Below are 19,903 nucleotides of genomic sequence, written 5' to 3' on the forward strand. Positions count from 1 at the left end.
GGTAGGTTTTGGTGAAGGGGTGGTGCGATGCGCCGCTGATGCGACACAGTGTCTAGCGCGCCGTGCTTGCGGTGTGCCAGAAATGGTGCTTTGTAGTTTAGGGGCTGGCGCCCCATACCACTCAGTGCGCCAAGACAGTCTGCCCCTGCTCCTTTTCATTGTTTGTTCCGTCTAAGTTCTTTTAAAACATATCATTGCTTTCTTCCTGATTATAATTATCCAAACTACATCTAATCATTGAGAAATACGTATATCCAAGTCATAACCCTTGAATTCATAATTCAAATTCAAGATAGAGTTTAGAGTAAAGATCGAGGGAGTTCTTTTGAGTCATTTTGAAAAGTCTTTTGCAAAGTTTTAAAACTTGTTTTAAGACTTGAGTACTTGAGTATGAGGATGAGAAGAGTTGAGTTTCATTTTTCAAAATGAATATATGGGAACTAAGTATTCCCAAGAGTAAATTTTTTTTACATTTAAAATGAGAGGAAACGTCGATTTCCAAATGAGTTCATGATGAGTTTTTAAGTATAATCTCTTTTAAGAGAACCTAATTATGGCTTCCTCACTTGATTGATTTGAAATGGCACGATGCTTCACACATGTAATTGGAGTCTGTTTCGGGGCTTACAGAAGCTCGTGCAAAGAAGATTTATAGGAGAGAAGTTCCCCATCTCTCTTAGGCCTTCTGCCTTTTGAGTAATATTCTCAAAATTTGAAGATGATGAAATGTTTTTAAACATATGAGTTGAGTAATATTATTGGGAGTAGTATTGAGCACCGATATAAGAACGAGTTCAAACAACTCAAAGTCCTCATAAACTATGTAGCCAACGTGGATAGAAAGGGTCATACTTTTTAGATGATTTCTTATTGCTTAGCTTAGTGGATCCACTTATTTGAGGATGTACTATACTCTGGCAAAGTATAGGACAGTTCTGGCAGCGTGGACGAGACGTTGTATCATCACATAACTCATAGTGATGGTTGTCGGTTAGAAAATCTCCCAAATAAGACTAAAAGTTATTATTGTATTCTTAAATACATTGAGTTATTATCTACTGTTTTAAAAGCTTTCCTTATAATGCGTCTTTATTGTTGCTTTTATATTGAACTGAGTTCAGTATTTTTTGAGTTGGAGTATCTTTGAGTATCCTTGATTTGAGTTGAGTTGAGTTGAAATGAGGTGAGTATGTTTTTCCTTTATTAATTCAAGCTTATGTTTGTGCTTTAGAGTTCCCCTTGTATGCTCGTACATTCCATGTACTGATGTCATTTGGTCTGCATTTTTTATGATACAAATACAGGAGTTTAGGGTCATCAACATGTGCTTCGTTGATACCACTTGCAGTCCCCGAGTTGCTTTGGTGAGCCTCCTTACTTCCGGAGGATTCCCACATTTACTTTCAGTCGTATTATGATGTCGTGAGTCTTGTCCCGACTTCCATTATAGTTGTTAGAGGCTTCATAGATAGACAGTAGAGTTTTAAGAAATTCGTTTCATTTTCAATTGTTAATGTTCTAGACTTGAGTTGCCTCTTTGGGCCAGTGAATGTTTTATTTAAAACATTCTGAGTATCTATTTTGAGATATTGAGTTAAATCTTTACTTTTGAAGTTCATTTATTGTGAAGTAAGTCTTCCACTGAGAGCTGAATCAAGCCAATGGTTCGCTTGTGGCCAGCAATGGTTCTCGAGTGCTAGTTACGTCCATGGTGTAGGCTCAGGGCGTGACAAACTTGGTATCAGAGCACAGAGTTTAAGAGTCCTAAGGTGTCTATGAAGCCATGTTTGTAGAGTCCTAATTATCGGTGTGAAGCGCTCCACATGTATAATTAGGAGGCTGCAACATTTAGGAACTATGTCATTTCTTTCATACTCTTTTCGTGCGATAAAGTTCATCTTTATAAAAGTTTCGATCTAATTCATGCTTGTGCGTATCTTTTAGATCATGCCTCCACGAAGAGTTGTTTGAGGTTATCCTGCTAGGAGAAATGTTGATCCTCAGGATCAATGGGTACCCAATGAACCAGAAGTGCAACCCCAAGGAGAGGTCACTAATGTTGAGTTCCGAAATGCTATCCGGATGTTGAGTCAAGTTGTGACCAACCAAGTTGAACAACAAAGAGGGAATCGACAGGATGTGGCTGATATATTCAGGATTCGTGAGTTCTTAGACCATCTCCAACCTAACACCAAATTTTACTCCAAATCCTAAATTTGGTAAAATTTAGTGTTTTGAGCTCCAACCCACACCAATTTTTAACCAAATTTGGTGTAACACTATTCATCACACCAATTCACTTTTTGAATATTTTAATATTATTTCATTATACAAACTTTTAATTAAACATTATATAAATTGTATGTTTTAATTAAATCTCTTGTATATTTAATTATTTTTATGTAATATTTTTATAATATTAATTTTAGATATAAAATTTAGCTTTTTTATAAATTATTTTTTCTATATATGACTTTAAAAAAAATTAAATTCCTGTTAATTCTACTATAAATTATAATTGGATATAACTACAATTAACCTTCACAAAAATTAAAAATGCAAACATATAAATTTTTAAACAAATAATACAATGTATTTAAAAATAATCGAAAATAATAAACATTCAATAAAGTAGTAATTGACATACATCAAAATTGAAATATAAAATACATAGTAATTTTAAAAAGTACAACAAAACATAATAATTTAAACTTCATGATATATTAACTTTATGTATATATTAACTTCATGTATTATAATGCACAACATGATAATTGAGGATGCACGTGATCTTAATGCACCAATTCAAGGTGCGTCGGAAGGTTCAACGCCGACCGTAGAAATGGAAATAGATGAAAATTATCAATATCAATAATTTCTAGCTCGATATAAAAAAATAAAGGAAAAAATAGCTCATTTTGAACTACGTAATGCATTAATAGAGCATTTAACCGTAGTGATCTTGAAAGTTGAATATTTATGTAAAATTTAAAATAAATTTTCAATTATGTAATGTTTATTTAATTGTATTTCATTAATGATTTCATTTTTATTTGTATTATCCATTATTATGTATAGTGTATAATATTTTCTAACAATTTATATTATTTAAAAAATATGGTACAAAATAATTTTATATTAAACGATTATAAAAGGAAATAATATGAATTATATATGGTGAATGTTTTAGAAAGAATTTGTTTTATGAAATAAAAAAATATAAATGAAATAAGAAATAATAATATAATAATGAAGAGAGAGAAGAATATTCATTTTTGGTGTAAAATTTGGTGCAGTGGATTGAAGTTGATTACACCAAAAATAGTGTTGACACCAAATTTGGTGTAAAATTTAGTGTTTGGATTGGAGATGCCCTTAAGGATGAATCCTCCAGACTTCATCGGTTCAAGTGTCATTGAGGATCCAGAAAACTTTGTGGAAGAGTTGCAAAAAGTATTTGAGGTAATGCATGTTGTAGATGTTGAGCGTGTGGAACTAGTTGCGTGCATACCAACTAAAGGGTGTTGCTAGAGTCTGGTACGACCAATGGAAGAAGATTAGAGTTGAAGGGGCACTAATTGTGAGTTTGGCTGTCTTCGAAGAGAACTTCTTAGGGTGTTTCTTTCACCGTGAGGTGAGGGAGGCTATGGTAAGAAATTTTCTTAACTTGAAGTATGAATTCATGAGTGTGCATGAGTACAACCTTAAGATCACTCAATTGTCCCGTTATTCCCCTGCGATAGTTATTGATATGAATAGCAAGATGAGCTTGTTTGTGTCTGGGTTGTCTCGTCTGTCAAGCAAAAAGGGTAAGGATGCGATATTGATAGGGTACATAGATGACCAAAAGACATGACTAGAAACTCATAATGACCATAGCAGGTCATGAATGCAGTCTTTGGAATATCACTCTCTCTTACTCTCAACTGATGATAATCAGATCTGAGGTCTATCTTAGAAAAATAAGTGGCACCCTGAAGTTGATCGAAAAGATCATCAATTTTCTTAAGGGGATACTTATTATTGATAGTAACCTTGTTCAATTGGCAGCAATCAATACACATCCTAAGTGAACCATCTTTATTCCTCACAAACAAGACTAGAGCGCATTCCTCACAAACAAGACCGGAGCGCCCCAAAGTGAGATACTGGGTCGAAGGAAACCTTTATAAAGAAGGTCCTTCAACTACTTTTTTTAACTCTTTCAACTCAGTTGGAGCCATTCTATACGGCAGAATAGAGATAGGACGAGTATCAGGAAAAATATCTATACTGAAGTCTTTTTATCTCTTAGGGGGGACTCCGGGAAGATCATCTGGAAAGACTTTTGAAAACTAGCTCACAACTTGAACTGACTGAATAAGTGGTGTCTCAACACTAGAGTTATTAACTCAGACTAAGTGATAGATGCACCCCTTGAAAACTAACTTTCTCGCCTTAAGGTACGAAATAAAACGACCCTTAGGCACTACTGAACTACTCCTCCACTCTATAACAGGCTCATTAGGAAACTTAAACTTTACAAATCGATTTCTATAATCAACTGAGGCATATAACATGCATGAAGCCAGTCCATACCTAGAATAGCATCAAAGTCCACCATATCTAGCTCAACTAAGTCAGCCATGGTGTCCTTGTGATTGACAAAAATGGTACAATCACGATAAACTCTCTCAGCTAAAATAGACTCACCCACATGTGTGGAAACACTGAAAGGCTCTAGAAGTCGCTCATGAAAGATATCAAATCTCATAGCAATATATGGAGTCACAAAAGATAGACTCGCACTTGGATCAAGCAATTCATATACATCAAAAGTAAAGACTTTTGATCATGCCAGTGACAACATCAAGTGAATTCTCTTTCTCTTGGCTATTGGTGATAGCATACATGCTGTTTTCTCCTCCGCCTGTCCCTGAAGATTGAAGTAGCTTTTCTAGGTGTAGCTCTGTGTGACGGAGCCACTGAAGAAGATTGGGCTCTATTTCCCCTATTACCATTACCCTGCATGTTCTTCGGGCACTCTCTCATGAAGTGACCTACTTGACCACACTTGAAGCAACCAGTGGATCCATCACGACACACTCCTGGGTGGTTCCTACCACACTTAGCACATGCAGGAGTCCAATTACCCCCTTGTGCCACACTACCTTGAGATTGTGTAGGTCTAGCTCTGAAGTTCTGAGAATTATAATTCTTAAACTCACCTTTGTTCCTTGGTGCAGGTGCACTAGCAGATGATGAAACAAGTCCAGTTGGCTTTTGTTGAAAAGATGGCCGGTTCGCATTACCTTTCTGCTGGCCAGACTCATTACTGGTTGTCTTGGCCTTCTTGTTCCGGAACTCTCCTCTATCTCTCAACTTATCTTCATCAACCTGCTGCACATGGATCATAAGCCTTGCTATGTCCATGTCCCCTATGAACATCGCAACCTTACCCCTTTTGCTTGACAGACGAGAAAACCAAGACACAAATAAGCTCATCCTGCTCTTCATATCAACAACCATCTCCAGAGTATAACAGGACAGTTGAGTGAACTTAAGGTTGTACTCGTGTACACTCATGGATTCCTTCTTAAGAGTGAGAAATTCCATTACTTTTGCTTCTCTTAGTTCACGGGGAAAGGAATGCCCCATGAAGGCCTCTTCGAACACAACCCAACTCACAATTGGTGCACCCTTAGCTCTACTCTTCCTCCATTAGTCGTACCATACTCTAGCAACACCCTTCATTTGGTATGCAGTTAGTTCCACACACTCAGCATATGCAACATGCATCACCTCAAATATTTTCTGCAACTCTTCCACAAAGTTTTTCGGATCCTCAGTGACACTTGAACCGGTGAAGTTTGAAGGATTCATCCTTAAGAACTCACAGATCCTGGATGTATCAGCCACATCCTATAGATTCCCTCTTTGTAGCCCAAATTAATTGGTCACAACTTGACTCAATATCCGGATAGCATCCCGAAACTCAGCATTAGCGACCTCTCCTTGGGGTTGCACTTTTGGCGCATTGGGTATCCCTTGATTTTGAGGATCAACATTCCTCATAGCAGGATGACCTCGAATATCTCTTCGTGGAGGCATGATCTGAAAGATACACGCAAGCATGTATTAGAATGAAACTTTTATAGAGATGAACTTTATCGCATGAAAAGAGTATGAAAGAAGTGAGATAATTCCTAAATGTCGTATCCTCCTAATTATAGATGTGACGCGCTTCACACCAATAACTAAGACTTTACAGACACGGCTTCATAGAAAACCTAGGACTAATGAAATCTGGCTCTAATACCAAGTTTGTCATGCCCCGAGCCTACACCCTGGACGCGACTGGCACTCGAGAACCATGTTGGTTCCCAAGCGAACCCTTGGCCTGACTCAATACTCATCGGGAGACTAACTCATAAATATAAGAACTCAAAAGTAACTCAACTCATGACAAAACGATTTAACTCAAGTCTCAAGATGATTAACTTAGAACATTTAAAAATATTCGAACTAGCCACAAGAGGCAACTCAAGTCTTAAACATTAACAAAATGAAAATGGAAAAGACTCCTCAACTATTACTGTCTATGAAGCCTCTAATGACAATGATGGAAGTCGGGACAAGACCCACAACATCCTAAAAACTAAAAAATAAGTGGGAATCCTGCGGAAGCAAAGAGGCTCACCAAAGCAACTCTAGAACCGCAAGTCGTATCAACGATGCGCCTGTTGATGACCCTGAACTCCTGTATATGCATCATGAAAGATGCAGGCCAAATGGCGTCAGTACATGGAATGTACGAGCATGCAAGGGGAACTCTAAAGCACAAACATAAGCTTGAATTGATAAAAGAATAACATACTCACCTCATCTCAACTCAAAGATACTCAAACTTAGAAATACTCAACTAAGTTCAATATAAAAGCAACAATAAAGATGCACTATCAAGAAAACATTTAAAACAATAAATAATAACTCAATTTATTTAAAAATATTATAATAACTCTTTTACTCTTATTTGGGAGATTCTCTAACCGACAACCATCACTATGAGCTATGTGATGATATAACGTCTCGCCTACGCTGCCAGAACTGTCTTATACCTTGCCGGAGTATAAGACATCCTCAACTAAGTGGATCCCCTAAGATATGCTTAAAAATCAATAAGGAATCATCTAAAAAGTATGACCCTTTCTACCCACGTTGGCTACATGGTTTATGAGGACTTTGAGTTGATTGAACTTGTCCTCATATCGCTACTCAATACTACTCCCAATAATATAACTCAGCTCATATGTTTAAAAACATCTCCTCATCCTCAAACTTTGAGATTATAACTCAAAAGATTTCTCTTAAAAGAGATTATACTCAAAAACTTCTCATGAACTCATTTGGAAATCGATGTTTCCACTCGTTTTAAATGTAAAAATATTTACTCTTGGGAATACTTAGTTCCCATATATTTATTTTGAAAAATGAAACTCAACTCTCCTCATCCTGATACTCAAGTACTCAAGTCTTAAACCAAGCTTTAAAAGTTTGCAAAAGACTTCTCAAATGACTCAAAAGAACTCCCCCGAACTCTACTCTTAACTCTATCTTGAATTTGAATTATGAATTCAAGAGTTATGATTCATGATATGAAGGATCTCATGATGAATAAATGTGATTTAGAATAATTAAAATCAGAAATGGAGTAAAGGTATACTTTAAAGGAACTTAGACGGGATAAACGACAGAAAAAAGGACGGGGCAGGCAACCCGTCGCACTGAGTGGCGCGGGGCGCCAGCCCCTAAACTTCAGAACCTCTTTTCTGGCGCACTGCTGACGCGGCGCGCCAGCCCCTGCCCAGAAATTTCCGACGAATTTTCTTCTTTGATTTTTAGTCCTAAATCACCTAGAATCGAATGGTTTCTTCCAAACTTTCCTAGATTCGAATACTCAACCTTAGTAAACGAAAATCTACTCATAAACAGCCCTCAAAATCCTAACATTCATCTCAATAATTCATCAAACCTCATTATTAAAGATTTATGAAATGAAACATCAAGAAAACTCATCAAGAACTCAATTATTCGACCCCAAGAACGAAATTTTGGATTAAAATCACATGATTAGCGTGTGGGTGAATGAACCCAACACTATGAGAGCTTACATACCTCTTAGGGATCAAACCCTTGGTGCAATTCCCCGATAAATCTCAAGAATCTTGACGAACGTCTTGAACCTCTCCTTTTTTCTCCTCTTAAACTCCTTTCAAAACGCTAAACGTATTTTAGAATTGTGAAATCTGACCCAAATCAGTTTAGACCCCTAAAATATTACTAAAAATGTTTAAAGTTGATGGGTTAAGAGAAAGACCAAATACCCCTCATCAATTCGGGTAAATTTTCTTAACTGGACATGATGAACTCAAACGGGCATATCTCCCTCATTCGAACTCAGATTTTAGTAAACTTGGTGGCGTTGGAATGAGGACTCAGAGTTCTTTCATTTTGTATCTTATGGGCCACCTAACTCATTTTGTACTAAAAGTTATGGCCGTTTGAAGTTGACCCAAAACTCAAAATCTAAGAATAACTTGCACAAATCTCAATTTAGCGCTTTCTAAATTTAGCTCTTTCTAAGGCGGGATGTTTCACACACACACATATATATATATAAAGTTTTGAGACCCTTACACCGAACACCAACGAAGAATCAAACTTTTGAAAAAATACATCGACACCGAACTAAAAAACTGAAGAATCAAAATCGAATAACTGAATTAACTTAGTTCGGTCAATTTTTTTGGTTTTATGTATTTATGTACACCACTAAGTCTCACAATTGGATTCTTGACCAGTGTTAGAGTCGTGTCTTGGTTCGAGTGTTAGTGTCAGATAACAGTTCAAAAGTCAGGTTCCAAGTTGAATATTAAGATTGAATTTCGACTCAAAAATTTGGTTTTGAAGTCGGGAGTCAAATTTAGATCCTGATTTGAATATTGGTTCCTAGATCAGGACGGGGTCAGGATTGGATCTTCGATTGGGTGTTAAGGTCGGGGTCGAGTCCCAAGTGGGGTGTAGGGGTCGAGTATCGATTCGAAAGGTTGGGTCATGTGTCGAGGTTAGGGTGTCAGGATCGACTTCTAGTTTGAATGTCTAGTCCTAAATTTGGAGTCAATGTCAGGTCTTGGGGGTTGGATTTCCAATGGTTTGTAAGGATTGTGCCTTAGTTTGTGTTGCAAGGTTGGGGTCAAATCCTAGTTTTAATGTCAGATCTCAGATTGGGAGTGAGTCAGAACTCGAGTCGAGTGTCGGGACCAAATCCAGAATCGATTGCAAGGATTAGGTCCTAGAAAGTATCACTTAAAACTTTGTTTAAACCTCACTATCCGAAATGAGTGCAGATGTGGGATCCAAGTTTTGATCCCGACTCCTGATCAGACCCAAGGCCCAAATTTTGACCTCTCAACCTCAACCTAAATTTTTAATAAAAATATGAAAATATTTTTCTAAAATTCGAAGGAAAAATCTTGTAATGAAAGTACGCATTTTTCTACATAACAGGAAGTAATAGGTAATACGAATACCCATATTAACCATTGCGTTTATCCATTTTTATTGTAATGACCCAAAAGTTGAGATCATGATGACACCTTGAGAACCCCAAAATAGTGTATAAGCCAAAAGAAATACACATACAAGACTCTTAAAGGGAAGTCAAACCACAACCAATTAGAAACAACAAAGAAATTCCCAAAATCTAGTAGCATAAGTATAAAGAGCATCTAATACATTTCTGTATTCTGCAATACATCTCAAGTCTTCGAGAAGAAATTAAATAATGTAAATGATAGATGAAGACCAATGTTGATTCGGAAAGCAGGAACTAACCACAACTTCGAAAGATAAGAAATTGCTAGATCCGATTAGCCACTACGAAGATTGTCTTGACTAGGATCTGCATCAAAAGGGATAACAAAAGTAGGGGGTGAGTACAATCCACAAGTACTCAGTAGGTTAGACCGATTGAGTATAAGCAATTAATCAACCTTAAGAAATAAACTATGAAACACTTCCACCTACACGAAGAAAAGTTCCATTCCGACATCGATGACGCCAATTTACATAGAACAATGTGAATAAAGCAAACACATGAGGGTACATATAATATTTAAATCAACACATAAACAAGTTACACAACATAACAAAGCTCGCCAATGCGATGCAATGAGATGATGGAATGATTTGGTGGTACCAAAGTCATCGCACAACCTTTTGTATACACCATGTCGGGCATTTCGCTTCCGGACAAGGACCCATGGGGAACTCGCAATTCATATACCAATCTCATAATCTCAATATGTCATCAACTTGCCACCTAGCTCATGGTCAAAGATATAAATAATGTGTCACATTTTCTTTTTCAAAAAGATAGTATCTCTCCACTTTCTCATATTTTCATGATCAATGATATACTACATGAGGATGAACACATCACAACACATACAACACAAAGTCACAATCAATTCATCAAGAATTTCAAATAGTATCAAGTACCTAAACTCTACAAGTCATGATACACTTCCTCAAATGATAGGGATAATGGAGGAAACCATTTGAATTCATTCTTTACCACTTGGAAAACATTTCTTTCATTTGAAGATGTTCAAAAATGAACTCAAGCCCCTAACTCGGCCGTCTCAATCTCAAAAATAAAGATGTGCCACACAATTCCTCGCTTAGGCAATTACTCAAATATCACAAATTTTCAGCAATAGTTGCAGGTATCAAGCAAGCCTCCACACAAGCTAAGCATCACAAATAGGCATCATATACACTAAGCAAGGAAGTCAACACTTTCCAACTTCTACGACTCAAACTATTACTCATTTCACAGTTGAATTACTAAGAATGGTTAATTACTCATCTCAATCTAAAAGAGGGATAGCCAAACCTACCTCAAGACTGAAACTTCACTCGAACAAATCTATCAGAGCACTTCATCAACCACACGATCATCAATTATAAAGAATGGAAATAGTTCATCAGAATGAGTCCAATGATACCCATATTGATAGGATTTGAAACTAGGGATAAAATAGTCCACAAATCACTTCAAAGACCGAAAGGATAAAAACATATTTATTTTAGTTGAAAAAAATGTTCTACTAGTCAAGAGGAATTCATGGTTGAAAAACCCATTAAAATTGATAGGGAAGGAGTTCCAAATCAAGAAAATACCCCATTTTCCAACTTAGGGAAACCCTCCCCCCCCCCCCCCCCCCCCCCCAAATCAAATCCACATTGAAATCAAGATTTAAAAGTGTTTTGGATGATGAAAATTGATGTAGTCAACAAGGAATTGGTAAAGAAAGCTAACCCACATGAATTTGCTCAAGTATGCTCCCCAAAATTGCCTCCCCTAAGCTCCCAAAGATTGAAAATGGTGAAATTGAGAAAAATGGGAAGAATCTCGAATTTAGGTTTTGTCCAGGTGAAAAATGGTCATTGCGATTGGACGGTCAAAATGACCTGCACCAGAAACTGAAAATCAGCAACTCAACACAAGGAAAAATTGTCCCCAAATGGATCCTCAAAAATCGTTCGGAGTTCGATAAAAATAAATTGGACATGCTACCCCACTAGAATCGACATTTCGGACTCAATGGAATTTTTAAATTTCCGAAGAGAGGTTAAATGACGGAATTAATATCCCGGACCACTCTTAAGGCTTAAAATCAACTTCTCACTCAACCACCTAATTACTAGCTCAAACTCGACGTTTCAGATGTGATGAAACGAACGGAATTCCCATCTGATGCTCAAAACTCAAAATGTTGACCAAAGTCAATCCTAACATGAATTCTCAACTCAAGAGGGGTCAAATTACCAAAAATATACCCGATTGCATCGGGGACCACACCATCCATTCTCAAAATACAAACTAAGCGTGAAAGCGCTAAGGAAAAGAGAAAAATGGTCATTTCACAATTAAACGCAAATTCACAAAAAATAAGACATTACATTTATCCATAGTAAATATGAGTCTTGTAGAATATTTTACCCATTTTTATCTGGTTCATTTTTAACTCAATTCACTAGTTTGCCATCCCTACTTTCATCTGTAACAAGTCATCAGTTAGGAAGTTTAGACCTAACTCAATCAATACAAATAAAAAGATCAGGTTTTATGTCGCTTTTCCGTTTTCTCCAGGTGTTTAATTTTCTATTTTATACAAATAGGAAGTCAAGCCTCAACCCCTCCAAATGGTACCTCTTTAATAAAAAGAAAATAAAGGTAAAACTATAAGGATAAATCTCATCACATTTTCACACCAAAGTGAGATGAGATACTACTACCTCCATCTCATTTTATATAATACCATTTCTTTTTTATTTCATTCCAAAAAATATTATTTTATTATAATTTAAAAATTATTTAACTTTAAAATTTTCCTTATCCTTAATGAATGACGTACAACCACGTAAATATTTATGAATTGTTTAAACTATCAGTTTCATCCGATTAATTCTTAACAAATTAGTATTCGCAATTTGTGAGGATCGTTCTAGCTATATAAGAAATCCTTGATTAATAATAACATAATAAGATAAATAACTTACTTTAGAAATCGAATCGCTTACTATTTCTGAAAAGTTTTCTTTTAAACACCTTATCAAGTCAGGGTCTCGCATAAAATAGGACGGAGGAAGTAATTTGTAATATAGAAAATCATAATAGGTAATATGTGGACCCCATAGTCCCCACCAATGTGTTGGGCTGCCGGCCGCCATGATATATATCCTTGAAAATCCATTACAAAAAGAGCACGCCTGCCTACTTAGTTAAACTAAAAAACAAATCTCCCCAAATTCATTCATTTCATCATAACATATGAAAACATAATTCATATTGATAGTGTATAGTGTATAGTTTATAGGACCAGTTTCACATAATAGTATTATTGCCTACCAACTAAACCCATTTTCTCAAGCATATCTTTTGATTCTTGTGTGCAATCATGGCTATCCAAATACATTACATCATTTAGTCCAACCTCCAACCTTGGTTTTGCAATACCATCATATGCTATAAACTAATGACATTTTGAACTTTTGATGTGAATCTTAAAAGGCTAGTTTGGTAGATGATTAGAGTTATGCAGGTATTAGTAATTATATAAAGATTAATTATGAAAATTTTTACGTATTGTTTTATGTAGATAGTAGTTATGCAGGAATTAGTTATTCCATCTTTTATCCTACATAAAGTAATACATAGATTTCTTCATAATTTTTACATGTATTAATTGTGCGGGGTTGTAAATTTTCAAATAAATATTATATTAGGCGTGTTAAATTCTATACATAGAAAAAATTTATTACAAACATGATATTACTTATGAAAGATATAATATATCAAAAACGCGTAGATGATAAAATGACAATGATCTTCCTAGTCATCTCAAATTTTGATCTTTAAAGTTCACATGTGAGAACTATATATACAAAAAATAAAATAAAATAAAATAAAATAGAGAATTTATATCATCTTCATTCGATCCATTTATTGAAAAAGAAAATTTAGAAGATATTTTTACATAAAATTGACAAAGCAATTACTACAAGCCATTAGCTTAATCACGAGTGGAATGATGAAAACACGCATAGAAGTTGTAATGAATATGGCTATATGGCATATTGAAAGTGCTCCACCATGAATTTTAAACATTTTGGAACAAGCTCAGTTAAAGCTCCACATACGAAATATTTAATTTTTTATTATTATACTAGTGTATTCATCCACGCTTCGCGCGGAATTAAATATATTTTTTGAATAATTGATATCGTTAATTGATTAGTTTTTTTTAAAATAGTGTATAAGAAAAAAAAATACAAATCGAGTCACAATCAGCTTGATGTTTCTATTTAAAAAAAATGCTAGAAAGATATTTTTAAACTGTAATTTCGCTTAACATTGCCGATAAAAAACATAAAGTATTAATTTGAAAATTTTCAGTAAATTGATTATCATAGTTTCTTATTAAATTCAATGATTTTTTATAACAATAATATTAGTCAACCAAAGTGACATTAAATTTAATTCATTATAAATTATATGACTTTGTTTATGTATAAATCACTTGATTTGTAATACAAATAATTTAAAATATATTTGTGACGAATAAAAGTAAGAAAAATATTTGAATTATGTTTCAACATAGTTATACATGAAATTAAGAAGTTAGTGAGATCTTCTTCTTTTTGTTTGACTTTCTTTGATATTTGATTTTTCGTATTGTGATTAATCTAATGTGTACTTGCATGACATATGATTTATTAATATCAAAGGATCACATGATTCAACTTTCATTTATATATAATATCTATTGAGAAAAACATCTCAAAAAAAGAAATTAAGTTGATTATATAACATTACATCGGAGATCATACTTTGCAATCGAAAATAAAAGAATTGAAAAACATAACATAAAAAATAAAATGTATATTTATAAGAAATCATAATGTCATTAGTAATTTGATTTGTTACTTATATTTTTGATCATATAAAAATTATCATAGAGCGACAAAATATTAATTTTTCGAGAATACATTAAGTGTCAAGTTATAAAAAAGTATACCAAGAGTTGAATCAATATTTGTCCCTAACACATTTAGAGCAGTGGAAGAGTTTTTATAACGTTAAGCTAATTATTATTGTCCTCATCACTAAAATAAATTAATATAGGATAATTATATAACTATTCAAGAGAAAACTCCTTCTTTAATGTGGAAAATTTAAGATAAATTATTTGTGCTTTAAATAATTATAAGCTAACTACACATTAATCACATATGTACATTTATTATAGTAGAACTATAAAAAAGATTATTATATATGTACATCTTATTTATAATATCATAAAGAAAAATATTTTATGTATCAGATCATACTACAGAGATATGTTATTGGGAGAATTAAATGAGGGAATTTAAAGTTTTTTTATAATAATTAAGAGAAGTTAAAGAAATAGTATCCTTTTAGTTTTAATATAATTAATGTGATTAAGAGGAAAAATGATTTGACTTTTGAGCTTTTATAATATGAAACTGAGAATTTTTTTTATTCTTTTCATTAAATAATTTGTTTATTAATTACAAGTTTTAAAAATACTAAAAAGATGATTTATTTATTTATTCTATGACTGTTTTTTAATATGATAAACCATATCATATATTTTTAGGGGCAATACTATATAATAGCTGTGAGAAATGTATCATGGGTAATATTATATCTTTCAACAGTGGCATAAATTTATAATACTAATTAGAAATTGATAAACAAATATACACAAAAATAAAATTATATAATTTTTCATCTTCATTATTCACATAATAATAATAATAATAAGAACAACGTTATATCATATATGAGTAAAAAAATGCTAAGCTTTCTAATATGTTGGTTAGTAGAGTTTCACAATTTAATTTTTGGTGCATGAAAGGAAGATATATATCTAATCAAAATAAAATAAAAAAGAATAGAATAATATTAATTGAAATCAAAACAATACATGAATGAATCTTCAAAATATTGAAACCATTTAAACTTTTGTACTTATAATATGACCATCTCTCTTGATGAAATCTTTCAAGATCATTAAGCTTCTTCTTCATTTTGATGAACTTGTACCAAACTAATGTGAACATCTATGTGATGAATCTTGAAGAATATATCTAATGATGAATTTTTAATTAATATATCTATGATCTTTATCAAAATGAAGACCATATGGTGACATTATTAAGTACATCATTGATGAAAAAGATGATGAATTTTTTTTTTTAAAAAAGGAAAAAACTATACTAATAAAAAGAAAGAATTAGAAAATGAAAATAAACATTCAACATCTCCATAGATAATTGTTATTCATATATTATGTAAACCATAAGTATAGTTAGAAATGATTTGAAGAGACATGTTATTTAAGTAGGGAAAGTTAATAGTTGGAGGTTTTTTTTTGTAACTTATTAGATATAATTAGAATAGTAAATATGATTGAATTTTTTTAATTAAGAAATTAATTGTTTAATGAAAAGGAATGAAGAAAACAAAGGAGAAAAAAGATAAATAGGAATGGAGGCCATAGAGAGGTGCCACATCACCTTGTCTATGTTTTTCCTATATATATATATATATAATTCAAAGGTGGATTCCTCTCGATATTTCGATTCTTTTGATATATAATTTGCTGGAAATAATTTATATTTATGATAAGCCAAATTTTTAAATAAAGTTTTGAAACGTTAATTAGTGACTGATTGATCATAGAAGAAGAAGGAAGGAAGACTGATAGTAACAAAGAGAATAAAGGAATGAGGATGAGGAGGAGGAGGAGGAGGGAGGAGGGAAGGAAGGAAGAAAAAATCATTAATGGCGAGACTAGAAGTAGCTTTGGACATTTGTTAGCTATAGTATGATCTTTAACCTACGTTGACATAAGTAGCTTTGGACATTTGTTAACTAAACTTATAGTTTCTCGGTGTTAACCATTACTACAAAAATCATCATGAATAACTTAAGCTCTTAAATATTAATTTGGCATAACACCCATGAAAAAAACATGTTTGGCTTGAAAGCGCATACATTATAATTTGAATTATATATGTACATATGTTATAGAGATCATAAGAGATACATGTTTGACTTAAAAGCCCATAATTCATAACATGAATAATACATATATTTTGTTGGGAAACTTATATAGATATTCGTTCTTTTTTACTTTGCGCCATTGATTCTACTATTTATAGCTATTAACTTGACGCCAAAAAAGAGTTCAACCCAATACTTTATTTCTGTCCTAGTTGATCCTGATTCGATATTAAAAGTATATTAATTTTCCCCCAATAACCATATACTTTAATAAAATATAATAATTTCCCCCCAATAGTTCATAAGGTAAATTCATCGCAAAACTTTTTGAACAATTCATAAACCAAAAATCATCCCTTTCTGCAGGATCCGACTCCCCTCCATTACCCCTTCCCTCCATTTCGTCAAGTGTACATCTAGATGAGAGACATATGTCTTATTTAAAGTTTAAAGGTCAAAATTATATTATATTAACAAATATCATAACCATAGTTGAGTCAACTAATTTTAGAAAACTGCTCTCCAAATTTGATAAGAATTACTTCTATACGAAATTTAATATTTATTAATATCATTAGTTCATCTTAAATTTGTATATTTAAATATTAAAATATAAAAATTCTTCTCACCATATTAGTTAATAGCTTTTGAAAATCAGTTTTTGCTATTTACGTATTTAATTTCCTCTCGAGATATATAAATGACAAAGAAAATTTTTAATTCCTCCGACACATTTGCAATTTCTTCTTTACTCTCTCTTTTCTATTTTTTTTTTTCTTTTAATTTGTTGGGCAGATGTTAGTAAGAATTGGATTTTACCAATAGGTGGGTAACAATATATGACCAACGTTACCTTGCTTTACAATATATTCCATACAAAATTTGATATTTATTAATATCATTAATGTCATCTTATATTTTTATATTTGAAATTAATGATATCAATAAATATCAAATTATAAAAATTTAATATGAAATTAATAACATTAATAAATATCAAAATTTGTATGGAATATATTGTAATTCTTACTAAATTTAGAGAGCAGTTTTCTAAAATTAGTTGACTTAACTATGATTATGATATTTGTTAATATAATATAATCTTGACCTTTAAATTTTAAATAAAACATATGTCTCTTATCTAGACGTGCACTTGACAAAATGAAGAGAAGGGATAATGAAGGGGAGCCGGATCCCTTTCCGCACGGCATGGGGGCTTTGACCTGTCCTCATAGCATTATGTCATCTACGTCCCCCGCATGTAATAAAGTGGGGTCTCATAAATAGTCATGCGCATATTTCTTATTTTATAACTAATTTCTTGAATATAATGCGCATGCCAACAACATATATCATCAAAATCCCCCACACCCCTACACTTGTACTAATGGTCAACCATATACCCTTTTTTTTTTCCTACTCTCTAATTTGTTATTATCTATGCATGTATTAAATAAAAAATTCACTTATGTAACAACTAGCATGGCTCAACATATTATTTTTTTAAATTTAAATGATTATCGGAACTTGATATCGTACTATAATTTAAAATACATTTGGGTCAAATCATTCCTAATAGTTACAAAAAGAATCTTGATCCTGAAGACCGGATATGTTTGTTATATCCTTTACGATTTGTTTAGAAATAATCAATTTACGGAGTGGTTGGATTAACTTGTAAAATTTAAGTATATATATATATATATGGTATAACTTGTAAAATTTAACGATAATTGTATGAAAGTACAACCTACAATATTATGTTGTATCTATGCAGCTAAGTTTTCAAATTTTCAATTGCATAGCCTATTAATAATTTTATATAGTAATGTTCATAAATTTGATATATAATAATACTATACACTAAGTATATATAATATATACAAAACTTCAAGTTTTTTAACATTAATATTTTAAAAAGCAATATACAATATTAACTATATACAATTTTAAAGGTGTTTATACATTTATATACAATATTATACATTATTATATATAGCTAATTTCATCTTTTTCTTGAATGCAAGCACCAAAGTCCTACTCCCCCCCCCCCCCCCTCCCCCCAAAAAAAAAAAAATTACACAAAAACACCTCTAAATTCATATTTAGGATCTTCAATAAATATCCAATTTGTTGCCATAATAACCACTCGAAATGAAACTTATTTGTAGAAACCTATTTTTTCAAAACTAGCAGTTTCGAGGTTCAATAAATCTACCTTTGGAGTTTTTGCTCCTTGTTCATGTTCTCGGCCTTAAATTAATGAATAATATTTTTTAGCTTTAAAGATCATTATTGTTCAACAAATTCAATTCAATAAATTCGAACTCCTTAGAACATAACAACAATTTATATACATTTTTTCCAGATTTATTATTCAAATGAAATCAACTGAAATAAGCTACTCTCAAAACAGAGAAAACATATCTGAAAATTGTAGATCAAAGCAATGATCAGATTTTTGTTCTATTTTCTTCTTCACACATTCGATCGAACAATGAGCCAATTTGCACAAGATTTTGAATATAAATCAATTTTAGTAACATTGTTATTTCAGTTGTATTTGCTTGTAATTATTTCTAAAATTTATAATTCTATGCTTATGATCAATTTTCCATTTTTTTCTTTGTAGTAAAAGAAAAATTCTCCTAGAATTCTCATGGGAGATATATAGGTTCTAAAGTGAGAATATATATATATATATATATATATAATAAAAACAAGCTAAGTCAATCACTAGTACTCCTGTTTTTTTGTGGCATGCCCGCAACTTCCACTCGTTGATATAATTAAATAATTGGAGCAAGTCGATAAGATAATTAAATAGATTTTTTATTATTTTTTTAAAACATAGTTTAAAATAAAAATCAGATTTCAACAAAATTCAATGAAAAAATCATTCAAATTGATTGAGTAACTTTCTAAGTAAAATATCAATAGTTGAGTGATTTTTGAGTTATAAAACAATGTTGAGTGTCTTTCTAAGTGAACAATCTAAGTTAAGTGACTTTGTTAGTGAACTATTCAAAATTGAGTGAGCATACGAAAAAATATTTGACTTTTGTTCATATCCATTTTGATAAAAGGAAATAACTATTAAATTAAACTATTCTTATTTCAAAAAAAATAATTAAAAGAGGGATTCTGCATTTAATTTAATTTAATTTTAAAAAAAAGGGCACTTTTGTCAGGTAGTAGAATTTAGCTATAAAAGGGTACTCACGTTAAGCATCCTGTATCATCCATCACACCAAACTTGTTTTT

The 19,903-nt window shown here is 32.4% G+C and overlaps 1 protein-coding gene across 1 annotated transcript; it reads right to left on the reverse strand.

Annotated features, from left to right (window-relative positions):
• Window positions 1-4,872: 4,872 nt before the first annotated feature.
• Window positions 4,873-6,090, reverse strand: LOC125825835 (uncharacterized). Its single transcript, XM_049505121.1, has 4 exons — window positions 5,944-6,090; window positions 5,716-5,901; window positions 5,208-5,376; window positions 4,873-5,087 (listed from the first exon to the last, which is right to left on the reverse strand). The coding sequence occupies exons 1-4, from the start codon at window positions 6,088-6,090 to the stop codon at window positions 4,873-4,875; spliced, it is 717 nt and encodes a 238-aa protein (XP_049361078.1).
• Between the last annotated feature and the right edge of the window lie 13,813 nt (window positions 6,091-19,903).

This window comes from Solanum verrucosum, unplaced genomic scaffold, assembly GCF_900185275.1.
Source record: "Solanum verrucosum unplaced genomic scaffold, falcon-dt-bn FXZP01000247.1, whole genome shotgun sequence".
Lineage (NCBI taxonomy): Eukaryota > Viridiplantae > Streptophyta > Magnoliopsida > Solanales > Solanaceae > Solanum > Solanum verrucosum.